This window comes from Rutilus rutilus (genome assembly GCF_951802725.1).
Source record: "Rutilus rutilus genome assembly, chromosome: 20".
Taxonomy (NCBI): Eukaryota; Metazoa; Chordata; class Actinopteri; order Cypriniformes; family Leuciscidae; genus Rutilus; species Rutilus rutilus.
The window spans coordinates 9790787-9809639 of record NC_140225.1 but is presented as its reverse complement, the minus strand read 5'-3'; the positions used below and the strand labels follow the sequence as shown (position 1 = coordinate 9809639).

The 18853-nt window shown below is 38.7% G+C and overlaps 1 protein-coding gene across 2 annotated transcripts in view; it reads right to left on the bottom strand.

Moving 5' to 3' along the window:
• Nucleotides 1-15290, bottom strand: part of akt3a (v-akt murine thymoma viral oncogene homolog 3a) — an 87596-nt gene extending 72306 nt beyond the window's left edge. The window contains exons 1-3 of one of the 2 annotated variants that reach the window (XM_084391539.1): nt 15113-15290; nt 14904-15020; nt 6517-6896 (exon numbers count right to left, since the gene is read on the bottom strand). In XM_084391539.1, the coding sequence (XP_084247665.1) occupies nt 6517-6562 (46 nt within the window). In that variant the 5' untranslated portion in view covers nt 6563-6896; nt 14904-15020; nt 15113-15290. The remainder of the gene's footprint in view (nt 1-6516; nt 6897-14903; nt 15021-15112) is intronic. The other variant, XM_084391540.1, reaches the window with a different exon arrangement.
• Between the last annotated feature and the right edge of the window lie 3563 nt (nt 15291-18853).

Sequence of the window (18853 nt, the reverse complement as noted above, 5' to 3'; positions counted from 1 at the left end):
GGTGCTCGGCAGTGATCAAAAAGGGTTTAAACAGTGGATTTTGAATCTCTTCTTGTAAACTCAGAGATGTGGATTCAGACAGTAGGTACTAATTTGGCCAGGGATTTTTACGCGGGTTGGGTGAGAAAAAAACACTGATATTATGGATTCGGACGGCACTAAAATCACTGACTCACCCCTATAAATGTTTAAAATACCATACAAGCCCATGAGAAACAATATTAGCGTCCGAATAGGACTTAACTGACAGTAGCCTATGCTTTCACTGGCCTTTAAAAGCGCTTTTTAATTAAATTAATAATATTGTATAATAATATAATTAAAAATCTAACAACAATTTTATTCTTTGCATGAAAACACTTGAATTAGCCTAACTGAATACTGTCTGGGTGTATTAAAACTTCAGAATTATATTCGTATAGACCTGCAACAGTGATAAGGTAAAGCTAAGAGTGGTCCAGACCAACCTTACGAAAGTATGACTTACAGAAGATATACTTAGCGTACGAACGTGTCGGGAATCGTGCCATAACGTTAAGAGAGAGGTTAAGGAATAGGTTAAGAACTACTTAGCGATAAGAACGTTTTGGGGAACCGGGCCCTGTTCGTTGATGCATCTTTCTTACTGAAGTAGCAACCAACTCACTATCTAAAACATTTATTTTCCCTCAAATCCAACTGCAACATTTGTCATCTCATAAGTCATGATTTAGTTTTACATGGCCATTCCCTGTGAACGAAACAGGACATTTTTTCTACTGTACTATACTATACCTAGTAAGTCTACAATATATACAATTATCTTTATTATGATTGGCTAATCCAATCACACAAAAGCGCTGATTACACCGCCATTCAAAAGGGAGGGTTGAGTTGCACAATTACTTTTAAAATTGGGTGATCATGTTTTAATATACACATGGTTGTGTCCTCAACACCACGACTGAAGCTTACATCATGTCCTAACCAGCTGTGAAGAGTTAAGTATCCAGAAACAATGTTCTGTACATGCTAAACTAAAAAATGCTGAATAATGAAACACAAGTACAGCCAGAATAAATGTCATGTTTACATGTAATGTTTAATATGGAATATACAGTATGTAATGGTTCTCTGTTTGTTCATGTTGACCTGAATGAAGATGCTCCTGTACTTCCACTGCAGTCTGAGATGATCTGGGGTGCACTGAGATGCACTTTACATACTGAGAGAGAGAGATGGGACAGGAAGGAGATAATGAGGAATGGCCGCAGTGGTCATATGAGAGCAGGAGATTGCTGGGTATGAGAAAAGGAGCAGGAAGTGAAGGATATAACAGTCAGCAAGGTCAGAGTTTCGTGTGTGTAAATAATCCATATGCTTGTATGAGAGAGTGAATGAACGAGTGCATCGCTGGTCATGTGAGCATGCCGGAGAGAGCAAACGAGCTTCATTCATGTGCCTGTATCCTTTCCTCAGAACAGAGTGTTCCAGCGGTCCTGCGGGACAGAGCAGCGCACCATGTGACTCCTCTGCGCTGCTCTTCGGCTATGGAGCCTGACAGCTAACCTCCACCACAAACACACACACACTGCGCAGACATCCAAAGCATTTTTATCAACAGGTCTGCTTGCAATCAGTGCTAATTTACCGCAGACCAGCGATCTGGAAAACATAACTGCATCAAATTAAATACACGGAAATAAAACTTCATGCTATTTAGTTCCATGACATTCCAGCATGTTGCGTTTTGCTTGATTTTGCTGAAGTAACCTCAGAACAATCAAACTTTGGCAGGCGCATTAAACAGGCTGCGGTCAGTGATGAGGGGAATGTTTAGACAATGTGCTTTGAGAGGGGGGCGATGTCAGAAGCTGGCCCTTTTCTTTGTGATCCATTCATTAGTGGAGTAAACAGGATATGATGTCACCCTTTTGGTTACCCTCGCCTCACACATAGCCCTTTTTTTCTAAAAAGTCACAGCTCAAAAGACGGGTGGGGTGGGGTGGGGGGGGGCAAAACTTGTACTGCGACACAGGTGCTCGAGAGAGAGAGAGAGAGAGAGAGAGAGAGAGAGAGAGAGAGAGAGAGAGAGAGAGAGAGAGAGAGAGAGAGAGAGAGAGAGAGAGAGAGAGAGAGAGAGAGAGAGAGAGAGAGAGAGAGAGAGAGAGATGATGAGACCGAGAGAGACAGCAGCAAAATGGAAAAGTAAAAGTACAACAGGACACAGACAGAGAGGGGGAAAGACAGTAAAAGCTATTATGGAAACAGAGAGTGGCAGAGACAAAGTGGAAAAAGGAGAGGAAAAGAGGAGGGTGATTGGGGTCATCCTGGTCGCCGGCCAAGACAAACAGAATGAAGCCAGTTTCCCAGCCCAGGGCTACACCGAACTCTCCCATGCACTTCACACACACAATCGCTAATAAACACTAACCTCTCCATCCTCAAGCCCAGCCCAGGCTGCACACACTGGAGGGAATTTCAAATCTGACTCAACGTGGCTACAGCACATGACTACACAAACACTCACAATCAATTAAAAGGGTTCCCACAGTTTTTGACTGGTTCATTTTTGACCATTGACCTTTAAAGTGGAAAAAAAGAAACTGTTGGGAATGAATTTCCAAATAAATGCTAGATAATGGCCTTTTGAATTACTCAGTGTTGTTAATGCTACCTAAAACAAAAAAAACTATTAAAAATCCTTACATTAATTATAAAAAAGATAAAATATTGAATGAAAAATGTAAGCTTAAAAATCTTAAAGGGGCCATGACATGACATTTTTTATTATTTTACTATATTCCTTGAGGTTCACTTCTAATGTTAATAAAGTTTTTTTGCACACAAAAAACAAACACACACATATATTTCCACCTTCATTTTCCTGACCCTGTCTAAAATGATCCATTTTTAAAGGGCAGCTCCTTTTAGGCTTGTCAGTGAACAGCCACTGTTATGATTGGCTAACAGTATCAACAATCGCTATTGCGTGTGAATTAGTGTTTCGAAACCATTATCCATATAAACCCATCATTTACAGAAAAAGCATTATGAAATCATTTACTTACATGTTTGTGATGCATCTGGCTGGTTCATCTTTCAACTAAAATGTCTTTGCAAACTCTACATTATACTGTGCCTTGTTTATAAAACAAAATGCTCCGATATAATCCGCTTGTTTCACGTGGAGTATGTCAGAAACTGAACGCGCATCTGTATACTGTATCCAGTGTAGACAGCGTCAGTGAATATAATAGGTTCTATTTGCTTTTGAAGTGATACGACGTGTCACACACTGTGCAAATGTCAGACGTTAAGTGATGCAATGATGTATAATTATTCGTCAAATATATTTGCCCGTGTGACATCGCAGATCCCATAATATGAAAACGAGACATTTTTTTAAGCTTAAATAAAAGCTTTGTTTATAATTAAAATGATGTTTTAAGCTATGAAACTTGCAGGATGTTTCAATGGTACAAAGTCCTCTTACATGTTTAAAGATGAAGGAAATGTTTTTCTTGTCATTGACCCCTTTAAATGAAAATTAGAAAATGTTGCCTTGACAACTACCTGAAATAAAATAAGTTGATGTACTAAAATCACATATAAATTAAAAGTAAATATTATAAAATAAAAACTAATAAAAATGACAGCACATTACAATATGACTAAAACTAAAAGTAAAATGAAAATATAAAAATAAAAGCTAATTCAAAATATTAATAAATATTATAACAGTATATAAATAATACTAAATGAACAATGACATTTTTTTAAAACACTCATAGAAATTAATAGTAATTTTTTATATTATTTGTAGTATTTTTAAAATAGATATTTAAAATGAGATTAACACTTACATGGAGCCTTATGGGTACTTAAGACATTTCTTTCTCAGTTACATCTCAGAAACCTCCAGGTCATTACACACTTTTAGTTCACAAAAGAAATGATCCGTGGTTGACTGTAAACAGGATATAGTGGCAATACTTTTACATGATATCAACCAGTGCAACATTAATACAAAATTATTGAGCACTTTAAATACGTTTTATCTTACAAATGTCCTCAATAATATCCTCAACAAAACAGATCAATGTTTTGCTGTTGGTTTGGGGGCAAGTTTTATAAATATAAGTTATTTTAACTCAACTTTAACTTAAAATAAATTACTGAGTTAGATCAGATTTAGAAGTCGAGAGCTTCTACAAAGCCGCTACACTCCAGGAAAGTTTCAGTCCAATGATCCAGTAAGCGAATTCATTCAAACAATCAGTCCAAAACAGCGCTAATGTAAAGAAAACCAACCAGCCTGATCACATCAGAGATGGCAGAGAGAATAGAGACTCATGTTGCGTTTTCAGTGAATTATTCATTCCACTGTGTGTTTATCTTTTAAAACACGAGCTGTCATATTCTGTGATTGCTTCTGAAGAGCGCGAGCCCTCACGCATCACGCTGTGTGAAATACAGACTCAACGGAACGTCACAACATCTCAGCGCTGTATGCCCAGATGATAGGCAAGATACGTTTCTCGGCTTATTAAGCAAACCAGCGACTCGCTAGTGAAGTTTTGATGGATGAATATTGCAATACGGTAAAGATGATGTGACGTACAGGAGTCATAGAGTGAGCATGTGTGAGTTCGTTATAATTGATGTGCAAACAGACCATGTATGTGCGCTCTCAACGCACTGATCGTACACTGTATTTATGTACACATTTCAGTGCATTCACATTGTTTCCACACACATTCAGGATAATGTTTTGATTTGTCATGTGTATGGTTGCTGTGTTTAGTCATTCTGAATGGATCCGTGCACTGTAAGAGGTATATGCAGTCAGGTCAAGACCAATCTCCATGTGGTCCTGTTGCAACTTGACTTGTCTAAAATGTAAACAAGCTCTTGCATTGTTGCATTGTACACATACTACTAGTATACACTGTGAAATCTGAAAAGTTTGTTCGGTAATGTTTTTTTATTTATTGTTAGTTGGTTTTTTCATGGGTGCATATAGCAATTATATGGACTATTAATAACATTGGGTTATTTGGTGTTCTTTTGTCTCCAAGTGTCCTTTTTTGGAAAGACACCTAAATTTACCTTGAAAAAAGCTTGCAGAAAATACAGTTTTGTGAGAACAGTCTTTCAATCTGATGGCTTACTTATGGAATTCAGGTCCACTGTAGCATTAGCATATAAACATCTAGAGTTAAGGGCATTTAACAATGACATTGGTTAAATTGTTGTACTAGTAGGCTCTCCTACTTGACTGCTGTATCAGGTGTTGGATCCCATGAACTTTGCATTTATTTGTGCAGTTATAATCAAGAGGGATTTTGCGTAGTCAAGCTACAGTATTCACCTGTTTGTCTAATATATAGCTTGCTATCATGAAGTAATAAATTATCAAAATATTTGAAGTAGGGTTGTAAAAGTATACCGGTATGACGATATATCACATACGTATGGACATCATATTGTTATCATTATCATATTGTGCACATTTGCTTTTCCACAGTATTGGGGGAAAAAATCAGACAATCTCACCTGCGCATATGCAACTTCTTTCCACTTGAATGCTTAGACTTTATAGTTGTAAAGCATTTAGATGACATTGTGTGATGAAAAATTATCACTTTAGTCTGACTGAAATAAAACTTTTAAAGTGCATGTAAACGAACTACACTCCCATTGCTAATCACTGCTCATTTGCATAAAGTTACATTTTGCTGATTAATCATATCGCCAAAAGTCACAATCACTTGTGTCGCCAAATCACCAACTTTCATTGAAAACGAGTGACTTTTGGTCGCTGCACATTTCTGTCAGCATGAACGCCCCTTTACTATGGATGCACACTTATGGATACACATATAGGGAAGGTACAAGCAAAGAGGCACTTGTATGCCTCAACAAGCGACAATGATACAGAAAGGAAACGCAAGACAACCTGGATGAAGTACCCTAGTCACTACGTCCCATAAGGACAACTAGAGCAGCTTCCCATATGGATGTCAAATAACTTTGACTTATAATAACTTTGAGTGCGTTTAATTGTACACAACAGCCCTTGCAGTCCATACTAACCTAAAAAGGCTAAAAGATAAGTTGTTTTCCAGACATAATGATGAAATAAAATCATCAAAACCATAATCTAATCAAAACAGAGCATTATGCATCAGAATGAGTGCAAGCATTTGTAGAAAACCCGTCAAACGTAGCAGCCCGACACGTCAGAGCAGTGCAGTGAGAAATGATGGATACCAGTCTGAATGCAGTTGCTCCTCCGGCAGACACACTCAAACACGCATGCACGTTCTCTGAAGCGCCACACTAGCACTAAACACAGCTCACGAACACACGCGCAAAGAGGCACACCCACACGCCGGCTCCCACAGACACAGACTAAAGCCACGCCGTGGCCCGCCCATGACGGAGGGAGCCGTCCACGGAGGCACACGCGTACGTAAGGTCTTTCTCGACCCGGCTAGTTGACCAAGACGCAGGCAGAGACAAGCTCCTTACCTCTCTTCTGGACCCAGCCTTCCTTAACGATGGTGACATCGCTCATGTTGCCTCAGTCACACTGTACTCGCCGCTCCAACACACCAGCTCCTGAAGGAGTGAGGAGGGGGGGGGGAAGGAGGAGAGGAGAGGACAGGAGAGGAGAGGAGAAGGGAGGGGGGTCAGCTCTCCCAGCCTCAGCGTCTCTCTCCCTCCCTCACTGCTGCGCTCTGTCTCTCTCTTTACGTCGTTCTCGTTGGCTGCCTCTCTCTCTCGCTTCGCTCTCAAAGGCGTTGTGTAGCGGTTTTCCCCTCCTTCAGTTGCTTTTCTCTCTTGTGCTCTCCGTGATGCCGTCTCCCTCTGTCTCTCTAGATCTTCCCACTCCTCAATAGTGACTCAGCCTGGAAGAAACATAAAAAAAGAAGCATGTGGATTTTTCACTCTTCTCTTCCTCCTAACTCCCCTCTTAGTTCTTACACAATCTGACAGACAGTCATTGTAAAAGCAGACGTACAAGCCCCCGGTCGCCTTTCTGATTTCCCTGTCTGTCTGTCTGTCTGTTTTTCTCTCTCATTCTCACTCTCGACATGCACAACTGTTTAACACTTACCAGCAACACAGTCACTTGCAACAAAGTCTGATGAGGATGACCGTGAGAATAAATAAGCAAACAGGAAGTCCCGTGGTAAATGCAGTGGCATCTAAGGTGTGAATTAAGCACCATGAAAGTGTACGGTTTCATTTATCAAATACAGGGCTCAACACTGAGGACTTCTTTAACTGGCCCCACCGCTAAAAAATAAATAAATTAGGTATTATTTTCATTGTTTTTGTTTTCGCCTAACATCTCTTTCATGAAAACAATGCAAGGTTGAAACAATATGGGATAAGCAAACAATGACAAAACTTTCTCCACCATTGACGGAATTTTCTGGCTTTTCGTGATTTCATCATTATATGGTAGAGGGTACTATTATGCAACTCTGAAAGAGTACAGAAAAAGAAGCAGAATTGATTTTCAACTTTTTGTTCAAAATGTTGCTTTTGTTATGAAACTTACTAACCCACATTCAGGTGTTGATTAAAAAAAAAGAATGTATGATGCTAGAATAAATCAAATTGTTTAAAAGAATATGTAAATAATTTTGATGTATTTTTATTTTTTTTATGTTCAGATATACAACAAAATATTTTGGGGGCCATGCAATTTTGTGAAAATGTCAACAACAAAAATGCCTTTAAAAAAAAATGCTGGCAGAGAAAGAGTTAAGAAGTTGCTAATGAGTTACAACTGAAATTTTTATCAGATCTGATATTAGATTGAAAAAAAAATGGTGATAGCTTAATGATTTTTAGAATGAGGAAAAAGACTTCAAAATACGAGACTGATAAATGTGGCAGAATACCAACACTTACTATCATCCAAGATAAGGACACATGATCCATAGATGAATTTTCTGTTTAAAACAGAAGGAACAAATAACTACAATTATAATGTGAATACCACAAATTAGTCCTAAATGTCCTAACCTGGTCTCAAACACATTAAATAGTTTCATGCACATGCGCGTTTTACAAAAATACAACCAAGCAAAATATGTCCCTCTGACAGAGAAGTAAGCCAATAAAATAAATCTACTGCATGAAATATGGGATTTCTGAGGAGATATTTGTCTATATTTCCTTACCTTTAAAATGCTAACGTACATTAGTTAATCAAAATGTTTTGTTTTTGCAGAAGCAATCATACGTGTCAAATCCAAGCATTCAAATGTGTGCGAGTAGAGAAAAGGGAAGTCAGCCTTTTAAGAGAACAAACAGAGTAAACCTCCAACAGCTAAACAGATGAGCTCAGACTGAGTCAAAGAGGAAAAGAAGAAAACCATGAACCTTTAACTGAACTCAGAAACTGGGGAAACACATGATGATAATCATCCTCTAACTAAGAAAACAGAAAGTAAGAAATCACTGAACATGTTTATCACCACTGAGTGTGAAGCGTGATAAAAAGAAATCTGAATGCACAACTGTGATGCAGTGTTGTGTCCTCTAGGCCTATAACAGAAAGACAAATGACAGAAAGGCTCTTATTTTCCCTTTGGATATTATTAACAAATCATGTTTTGTCCCAGACTTTTGGATATAATGACAGAGGTCATCACAGTTACTGGATACACTGTAGCCCATATGGAGACCACGGCAGTCACAGGGCCAACAAAAGACAACACCTGCAGGGCTAACTTATTATAATATAATTACTTCACAGCAAAAGAAATGTGGGCCAGGCAAGGAATATTTAGTATTTTTATATTACAATTATAGAATATTTAGGAATATTTGGCCTATTGAGGCCAGAGTATTCACAGCACCAACTGATAATTCTGGTTGTGTGCATTTAGCTGCAACCTTAATCTGCTGTTAGCATTGTAAGGAGAGTACGTGATTCAAGGTCCAAAGAGATATCAGTGAAACCCTGTACGTGAGTCACACAACCCTGGAAGACACCACTTGCCACAAGTTCGTAAGTAAAAATCCCATTCATTTTCTCTTTAGAGAAATAGATTTTTTAACGTTAATGTTTAAACCTTTCCATCAAACCTACCTTGAGCTCTGAGAAGATTAAGCAATGATATACTACTGTAGAAGCCCTGAGTCAGTGTCATTACAACTACAACTTTAACAACAGTCACAATATTTAGTTCATGGCGTTCTGAGGTCTGAGTCCTTTTCCACTGCAACTATTTTGCAGTCATCTGTCTGATTAGTTTTCCTACAAGACACTCAAGAGTGAGTACCACACCATAAAGAACCAGTCACTGACTTCAGAAAATACTGTGCTTTAATCTTACCTCAATACCTTACCAATAAACCTGTGAGTTATGCATAACAACAGAAACACTACTAGCAGCAGGCAACCTGAAGTGAGACAGCGAATGTCTGAGAATATACTTTTGAAGGCGATGAATATGTCCACAAGCAAGCACATCCTTGATGACTGTAGTGGTGGTGCTGTAAATCAAACTAATTAAGAGACTCAATGAGATGTGTGTTGTTGTTAAAGTACAAAAAACAATTGACAATTGCTTCTCCATTTAAAAACGACCACTAAAAATGATTAAACTCACTAGTCGAGCATCCTCACTCATACCTATCAGCAATCCCTTCCAACCCCTTCCCATGAAGCACTGATGTAAATGAGACTTCAAGAACCAGTTCTGCTGTTAATATGGAGTAGACAGTAACGTTATCTGTTTGACTGGGCCAGAGGAAATGTATGTTATTCAGCCTCCATTGGAGTGATAAATATTTCTGGCAAACCATATCAAACATATAAGATTTTAAGAGATATATAAAAGGTCTGATGCAGTGATGCCCATTTAAAGGGGTTAGTATGTCCTCATTTACTCACCCTCATGTCATTCCAAAACCCGTAATACTTTCAATCATCTTCAAAACACAAATTAAGATATTTGTAATAAAATATGAACTATTTCTTTCCCTCCATTGACAGCTACGCAACCACTTTTGATGCTTAAAAAAAGTTCTTAAAGATCATAAAACTAATAAATATGAATGGTTTACTCCAAATTTTCTGAAGAGACACAACCGCTTAATACGCTGAACAATTTGATTTAGGCTTTTATTCACATATAAACATTCATCAACGCAGTGTGCACACATAAGTTATGATAAATGGAAGCTCAAGCATGTTCGCTTGATATGCGAGAGCCGATGAGGTTAATTCAATCTGTTCATTATATGCGATCATGTCTCTTTAGAAAATCTGGACAAACCACTCAATTCATATGGATTAGTTTTACAAATTCTTTATGAACTTTGAAGCGTCAAAGTGGTAGTTGTGTAGCTGTCAATGGAGAGTAAAGAACTGGCTCAGGTTTTATTAAAAATATCTACATGTGTGTTCCGAAGATGAAAAAAAACTAACGTCTTACGGGTTTGGAACGACATGAGGGCGAGTAATTAATGACAGTATTTTCATTTTAGGGTGAACTAACACTTTAACCTGAAAAATAAAATACATCTGGGAAATACAGAACCATCCACAAACTTAAAGGTATAGCGGAGGATTTTCCCGAATTTTAGAAAAGAACCGCCCTCTCCACTTTTTGAAAAAATGCACATGCGCAACACTCTACCTGCTCCCGAGAGGGAACGCCTGTTAAACGTGTGCATGAGAGAGCATGCACGAGCCTAGTTCTCCTCGTGCACGCTCTGTTTACAAGTTGCTGTCGGCATGGCTCATACAAGCCTACTTTCCTTTACCTGTCGAGTAGAAACTTCGCGACTGAGGCATCAGTGGGAAGCCCAACCTGTGCTTTTAGCGCACGCCAGCATGTGAAATATTCTCCCAAAAACACTCTGGTCTTGTTTCTTTCTTCAGAGGCCTTTCTCTTCTTGTCATACAATTCGTAGACACTTTTTCTCTTGCGACCCTCAGACAACGGGCGAGCATCAATGAATGGCTGAAACCGTAGCTCACCACACATATACACCCAAAAGTGCGCATGCGCAGAAAGCGAAAACTACCTAGGGACGAGCACGTACGACGGCCTTACGTAAACATATCACCAGAATGATTGACAACTAGGAGGACCAATAGTCTTGATGATCCACCCGGAAAAAGAAAATCCTCCGCAATACCTTTAATCGACAAGTCTGCACCAAGTTGCCTCAGAGGCTATAAAATGTCCAGATACAGAAAAAGCCACTAAACGTGAGGACCATTTTCATTTTCAGTGGGTCTGTTGGGATATTCTACTTTACAAACCAATCCTCAACATTGTGTATTCTGGCAGCAGCACAAACTCTCTTTTCCTTTGGCTCCCTTTGAGTGGCAGGACACACAATTCCACTGCGTCACTGTCGCAGCCAAGCATCTGTAAGCCTATCGCCGCAGCAATATCTGGGGATGTCCCGAAGCTGCCACACCAAATACAATTTTTCCATACAAATGAGGGGAGCACCCTTGAGATAATCATTTCGCGAGTTCACACGTACATGAAATCAGATGTAGTAATTTATGCGTATTTGGCGTGCTGTCCGGGAGAGGGCTCCGAGCTCGGAATTTGGCCCGAACCCAGAGTACTCCCCCCTTTTGACTGGGAGAGAAAACCAGCCAAGAGTGAGGTGATGGGGTGGTGGAGGGATGCTGCAAAACTGTCATGGGACAGGGGTGAGGGAAGGCTATATTTATACCGGCTTCCTCTTGTGCTGATTGGTTGATTACCTGAACGTGCTCCTCCCGAACTTTGTTACATAAAAATTCCTGAGCAGGCCTGGGAAGGAGGGGCTCTCCTGGTGAGCCCAGACAAACACAGACACGCAGCATCAATCATTCTCAGCGTGCCACGGAGAAACATCTAAACATCCGCCACAAGCCTTCAATGCAGAATCTACATTTATTTACATCGAACTATTCCCAAGTGCATTGTCACAATAACCATTAGTTTAATGAACCAAATGGAAAATGAAATGAAAATAATCCCACATTTTCATGGTAGAATCGTCCTAAATTGTTAGAAAAAGAACAATGTGACCGCTTATGGTAACAGATGGCCTCCTGTGGTGAAATTTTATATATATATATATATATATATATATATATATATATATATATATATATATATATATATATATATATTATACACACATACATATTTTTTAAGAATTTAATACATTCATTCAGCAAGGACACATTAAATTGATCAAAAGTGACAGTAAAGATATTGCAAATGTTACAAATAATTTTATTTCAAATAAATGCTGCTCCCTTGAAGTTTTACTTTTAACCAACAAATCGTGAAAAAAAATGGTCATTTTTCACAAAAATATTAAGCCGCACAACTGTTTGCAACATTGATAATAATAAGAAATGTTTCTTGAGCATCTAATCAGCATATTAGAATGATTTATGAAGGATCATGTGACACTGAAGACTGGAGTAATGGCTGCTAAAAAAAAACATTTTATTTTTTTGTCATCAAAAGAAGAAATTATAATGAAACAGAAAAGCTATTTGAAATTGTTTTTATATTTCACAATATTACTGTTTTACTGTATTTTTGATTAAAAAAAATTAGCCTTGGTGAGCAGAACTTTTTTTAAAAAAAACATTTTAAAAAACGTACAGATGACAAACTACATTTCATGATGTTATGAAAATGTGCAAGAAAAACGCCAGGCACCGCGTCTTTAAATTATTCTGGTGAAAAGATAGATATCTACTTGGAACACAAACTGACACCCTCCAAAGTTTCTAACGTCCCCTGAAAGAGTTTGCAACTGATGGATATTTTCTCTTCAAGTAATCAGAGAAGAACCGCTGAAGGTGAAATCCAGCCCTTTCCGAGCAACACTTTCAATTTCAGTAATCGGTGCTAATGTTACCCTGAAGCAAAGGAAATCCGTGAGCTCCCATCACAAGTCCCCAACAAAAGTGTCGTTCAAAATAAGTTGTTTACACGCCCTTCTAATATTATTTTTCATGAATCTTCTTTTGGCTGCAAGTAAAGAGCAAATTCGTAATATGGCTTTGGTTTGCACCATCAGCATTTAACGTGCAAAGATTGTGATGCACCACAAGAATTATTAAGCACGACAAATATCCTAATCTGAACATGCATTTAAAACTAGCAGCATGCCGCCACCCCGTTCACAGGAACATTATCTGATGTGGACAGTACTGTATATCACTGCTGTTAAGGATTCACAAGACAAACCACCTTTGTTTTAAGTAACTGAGAGCTTCAGCATCTCCATGAGGTTTTCTTTGTATGTAAAATTAAAGCATTGTATGTTCACGAGAGAGACATGAATAATGAAAGATTTCTCTGCAGTCACACACCAATGCTGCAGCCGCAAACACTGTAACAGAAACTGAGAAGACGCTGTGGTCTATATAAAACCTAAGAAGAGGAAACGAGAAATTTGTGAATGAATACTGGCGGATGTGGATGTCTGAGGACTCTGAGGACCTTTGCTAATCTGCTGCAGCCATTATTCAGGAGTGCTTTTACTCGTTCTCCATATAGAGCTGGAGAGCACTTAATGTGAGGTCAATTTAATAATGTCTTTTGCTCTTGTTTTATATAATCCACTTAAAGACTTTCTTTAAAAATAATTCTTCCTTTAATAAGGCTCACAGGACATTCAGAGATTCAGTCAACGCACGTATAAATGGAAATGTTATGCCGCCCAACAAGCAATGCTTTTGGGTTCTTCAGACAAGCAAACTTTCTAAATACCTGTTCGGAATTTAATTATAAAGCAAATTATAAAGTGATACTTGTGGTTAAAGTAAAGAAATATGATCAGTTTACACTTTATTCAGCATTTGAATCTGTCGGATATGTAACAGGTTGTTGAATACACACCCTTAAATGTGTAACACAACTCTTTTAAAACCTGAAAAATGTTTTATGTAAAAGTGAAAGATAAAAACAGCCAGCAGATGTGCAATATGCGACACCACACACAGCACTCTTGTTCTTTTTAAACTCAATCTGAGTGAAGCACTAAAACAGCTCTTCTCAGGGTATCTGAAGAATCCGGAAGTGTTGTTTGTAAACCAGTCATTTCACCTCAACTTGCACCAACAGAGATTTCATCTGTTCCTGAACGTTTCCAGAACTAAATGACATAGATGGTGCATCCTAAATAGGATAAATAAGGCCAAATGACACTATAGATGTGACAAAAGACTGAAACCACAAATCTAACCGAGACAGACAGGTCGGGCACAAAACCAACAATAAAAGACAGGTTATCTTAATGAGTAAATGTGTTTGGAATAATCAGTAATGTTAAGCAGCAGCAGCACAATCCCACATTCAGATGGTCCTTCACAGATATGCTCGAGTCTGAGGGAGGTGCCAATGTAATGTAAACAAGAGGGCGTGACATCTAGCCTACAAACATCAACATTAAAGCCAATGAGGGAAATTGGATTTCCACTTAGTGGAAGTTCGTGTAATACCCACGACCTCAGCTACAACCTTCTGGCCAATTGTCAGAGTCTTGATCTGTCAGTTGCGAATCTGTTGCCTCAAAAGCAATGAATAAGCTGGCTAAAAAGAATAACAGTGCTCGTTAATCGTGACTTATACAGAGATTCTGTTATGCCGAGTCTTTTTCAGTTACTAAAATTAATTTGCCAATGGAATGGGGGAATGTCTCGGTAGATAAAAGTGGGAATTATGCGTAAAACACGCTAGGCCATAAGCAGAGCTCATTCCCCTGCTTCACAGCCTCCACACCGCAGCATCAACTGTTTATATGAACTGAATGTTCCCAGGCTGTAATGAACCGACGCTGCGTCACAGGCAGCCACGCGCTCCGTCAAATGTGGCATTTAACATTCGTATTACAGTCATAGCGGGTTTTTTTACCTGGCGCTGGAGTCTGTAGGGAGACCAGTGGGCTTCCCTCCCCTCCCTGAGTACGTGCGCGTCCTCCTTAAAGGCTCGAATGGAGCATGGATGGATGGGATAATCGGAGAAGCACGCCTACAGAGAGAGCACAGACTCAAGTGGTCACTACTAGAGTGTTGTCTCGAAAGGAGGGGTTGTATGATGGACAGACTGCGGTAGTTCCTTACCCCGGGAACCGCGCTCAGACACACCACAACGACGACACAGGCAGGTTACCCTCTCTCACCCCGTGTCTCCTGCTACAGTCCGCGCCAGGTTCGGTTGGTCCGTCTCCCGCCCGCTCTCACTGCTCCATAGACGCTCCTGCGTGTGATGCGCGGCGCGAGGAAATCTCGCGAGAGCCGCTGTGTTTACAGGAGATGCGCCTCTTCTGTAGCGCTCTGCGTGGAGGGGAATTCTTTTGGAATTAACAGGATTCCCACAGTCAGGGGAAACCAAGAAATAACAGGAATTTATCTGGGGAAAAGTCGTGGGAATTAATGCAAGCAATCAGATAATAAAATAAAGGGCATTTCTGAATATACATTTCTAGATATGCTCAAATATGCTAAATAGCCTATTTAGGCTAATTAACGAGCTCTATACTGAACTTGTGCAGATATATTAGCGTTGTTATTGTTAAGGAAACTACAACTAATAAAAATCGTTTCGTTTATTGAAATAAAGCTGAGTCAAATGAAAAATAAAATTATAAATGTTGCCTTGGCAGCTAACTGAAATAAAATAAGTTTGCTAAAAGTAAAATAGGCCTAGATATAAATATAGATGTAAAGCTAAATAGAAATATTAGATAAAACTAATTACAAAAGTTTAGTAATAAAATTGCTAAAACCTAAACTGAAATTTAAAATAAAACCTGAAAATCCAACATGTTACATGACAAATAATATAATAGCTATAGGCTATAAATAGGCTATAAATAATACTAAAATAACACTGATCTGAATATGGATCTTAATCAGAGGTCCATGTGCAAGGAAACGTAATGAATGATTAGGAAATCAGTCTACATTAAAATGATATCTAAGTTCTAATGCTAAGATTTTAATGCATAAAAAAAAGATACTGTTGATTATGAATTGTACTGACACACCTGGTAATACTTATGTTTTTGTATTTTATGCTATTTTTTGTGAACATGGTGAGCCATAAATCTGATACCAAGGAAAATTATAATAGTTATTTCAAGAACTATTCAAGAACTATAAACTGCCTTTTATTATTGTGCTGAAACAAGTAGAGCTAAAATCTGATGCATACAGTTGAGTTGCATGTGTCTGGACCCTTTTCCAAAAAACACTTCCCACTACGCCCTTGTGGTCAGAGTTGGAACTGCAACACATAAACTGTGAAGATTGAAATAATTTGTTGTTAAAATAAAATAAAACTTAAAATAAGTTTCTAATCTAATTTATTTATTTACTTATTCTCCTTATATGTTTGTAAAAGATAGCTTAGAGAAAATAAAGTGACAATTCATAAAAATAAATGACAATACAAGATTTTAAAGGTACTTAGTAATCCTGGGGATATCAATATCAATAGACAGTAGTATATTTAATTTATTGTATTTGTATTATTATTATTTAGTACTGCCCTCAAGGATAAAGTGAGAGGAAATCATGTAAATATCTGTCAAATAGCATATGCATGATCGCTTTGGTACTATTTTCACAAGTAAGGTGTACATTTTCAAAACTCTTAGTACAAAAATCCAAACTGATCACACTTGTTTGTAATAGTAGGCCTATATATCTTGTGTGTTATGCTATGAGGTTTTGCTAGAACAGAGTTTGCTGGCAATACAGTAAATGTTCTCACTGTGAATATTCTGTAGCTGATCTTTACAGTTGAAGGGTGAATTACCGTAATGTGGCAGTCTCTAACCAATCTGTTTACAGTATCACATGGCATGTAATGTAAAATGCTGTGTTTGATGCCATCTGTCTCCCTTTTGATGCATCTCTGATCAATCTTATGTTATAAAGTCATTGACTGTTTCCTCTCCTTTGTACTCTATCTGCATATGTTCACAAATTGCAACTTTCTCTGTCTCTCTCTCTCTCACACACACACACACACACACACACACACAAACACACATGTGTGTGCACACACTTTGAACATAGTGGTGGTTATGTAATTTTTTTTTATTAAATTTGGTTATACATATCGTAAATTGCAAACAAGTTCTATATAAACTATCTATATAATCAATATCTATAGAAATATATAGGTGTACTAAATGATTAATTGATTAACTATTCAGATCAGTTGGATTAAATAATAGACAAATGTATTAAACTGAACAAGAAGTCAAAAGTTTGATATAGTGAGAGCTTTATGAAAGGCAGTTAGGCCTACTGTGAATGATACATTATGAACACTTATTTTGTGTTGTGAAAACGATACTGTTTTATGTTGGCTAATGTACTAACACAATTGAAAATATGCTCAAATGTTTGAAAAAAGTGCGCTTTTGATTATTTGTTGTGATATTAGCACTAAGAGATTTGAAAATGTACACCTTACTTGTGAAAATAGTGCCAAAGCGAATAAAAAAAAACTGCAAAACAAAAATCTTACATTTAGGTTTTCCGTCTCATTTCCTTTTCTCTTCATTAAATACATAAGGACCCAGGGTAATTCTCACATCAGAACTCTGCACTTTTCAAAGCATAACATGTTAACCACAGCTGCTGTGGTCCTCAGTGTTTGGCCAGGTATCACCTGGGCATCGCTGAAATGGACTATTTCTTGATCCCACTGGACAAAGTGCTAAAGCTGTTTTGTGAGTCGTCGGCCCTAGGCTGTGGCCTCAGTTCAGCCCCCTGCCCACGATGACTGTTCCAGATGGCGGACCGAGGTACAGCAGAGGTAAGGCCACAGTCCTGTCCTATGACACAGGTGGGGAAAGGCCTGTTTAAACCCACAGGAAAGCATGCCTGGCAGTCACCCCCTCCCCGTCCCTCCATCAGCTGTCCATGCAGAGGGAGACCATAGTTTCCACACTACACTTGGGACACTGCATACACATGGGTTTGCTTGAAAAAGTCTGTTACACCAAGAAACTAGGTGAGAAACTTGTGAAGTTACAGAGAAAAGCTGATATTTAATGATAATAAGCATTTCGTGTCACGGTGTCAGCATGCCTGAAAATGCTCATAAACATTCCTTTACTCTTTTGTCATATTTAATTCTTGAAGTATTATTATTTCACATTCTGATAGATAGATAGATAGATAGATAGATAGATAGATAGATAGATAGATAGATAGATAGATAGATAGATAGATAGAGAACCGTTTGTAGGTCAACACTTTAATGTAGGTGTATCCTGCTTTTCTTGTCATCCATCAATCTGGGACCACATTAGCCACTTGAATGCTGTTAGGTGAACCAGAATGGACATTTCTGGCCGTATGTTTCCCCATCTGAAACAGATAAAGCTGTCCTGCACACCTTTGACTGTGGCTACAGCTGCTCTGCCTGATCTCATGTGTCGTCTCTGCCTACAGCTGCCTCTCACTCCATCCAGGCCCACATACGAGGGGCTCCAGCGACCACTGACGTGGACACACATGAAAGTGGCTATGGACAAATCTCCTGAGCTTCTCTGTCGTCCTAAAACCTTCTCAGGGTTCAGCTGGCAAAGTGCCCTCTCGTCCATTGGGAATGGTCAGTGTGAGGTGGGGACTGAGTGGGCCTGGGAAGGGGGAGCGATTAGGTGAGGTAAAAGTGCTGTCGGAGGTCTTATACCTTAGGACGGGGGAGGGGATGTACGTCTGTGCTGCCCGTCTGGAAAGGGGTGAATGCGAATATGTATCTGTGCATGTGAGAAAAGAGGACTGCATATGAAATCCCCATATTACCGTCCCATGATCAGGTGGAGCCATATGGGACACATG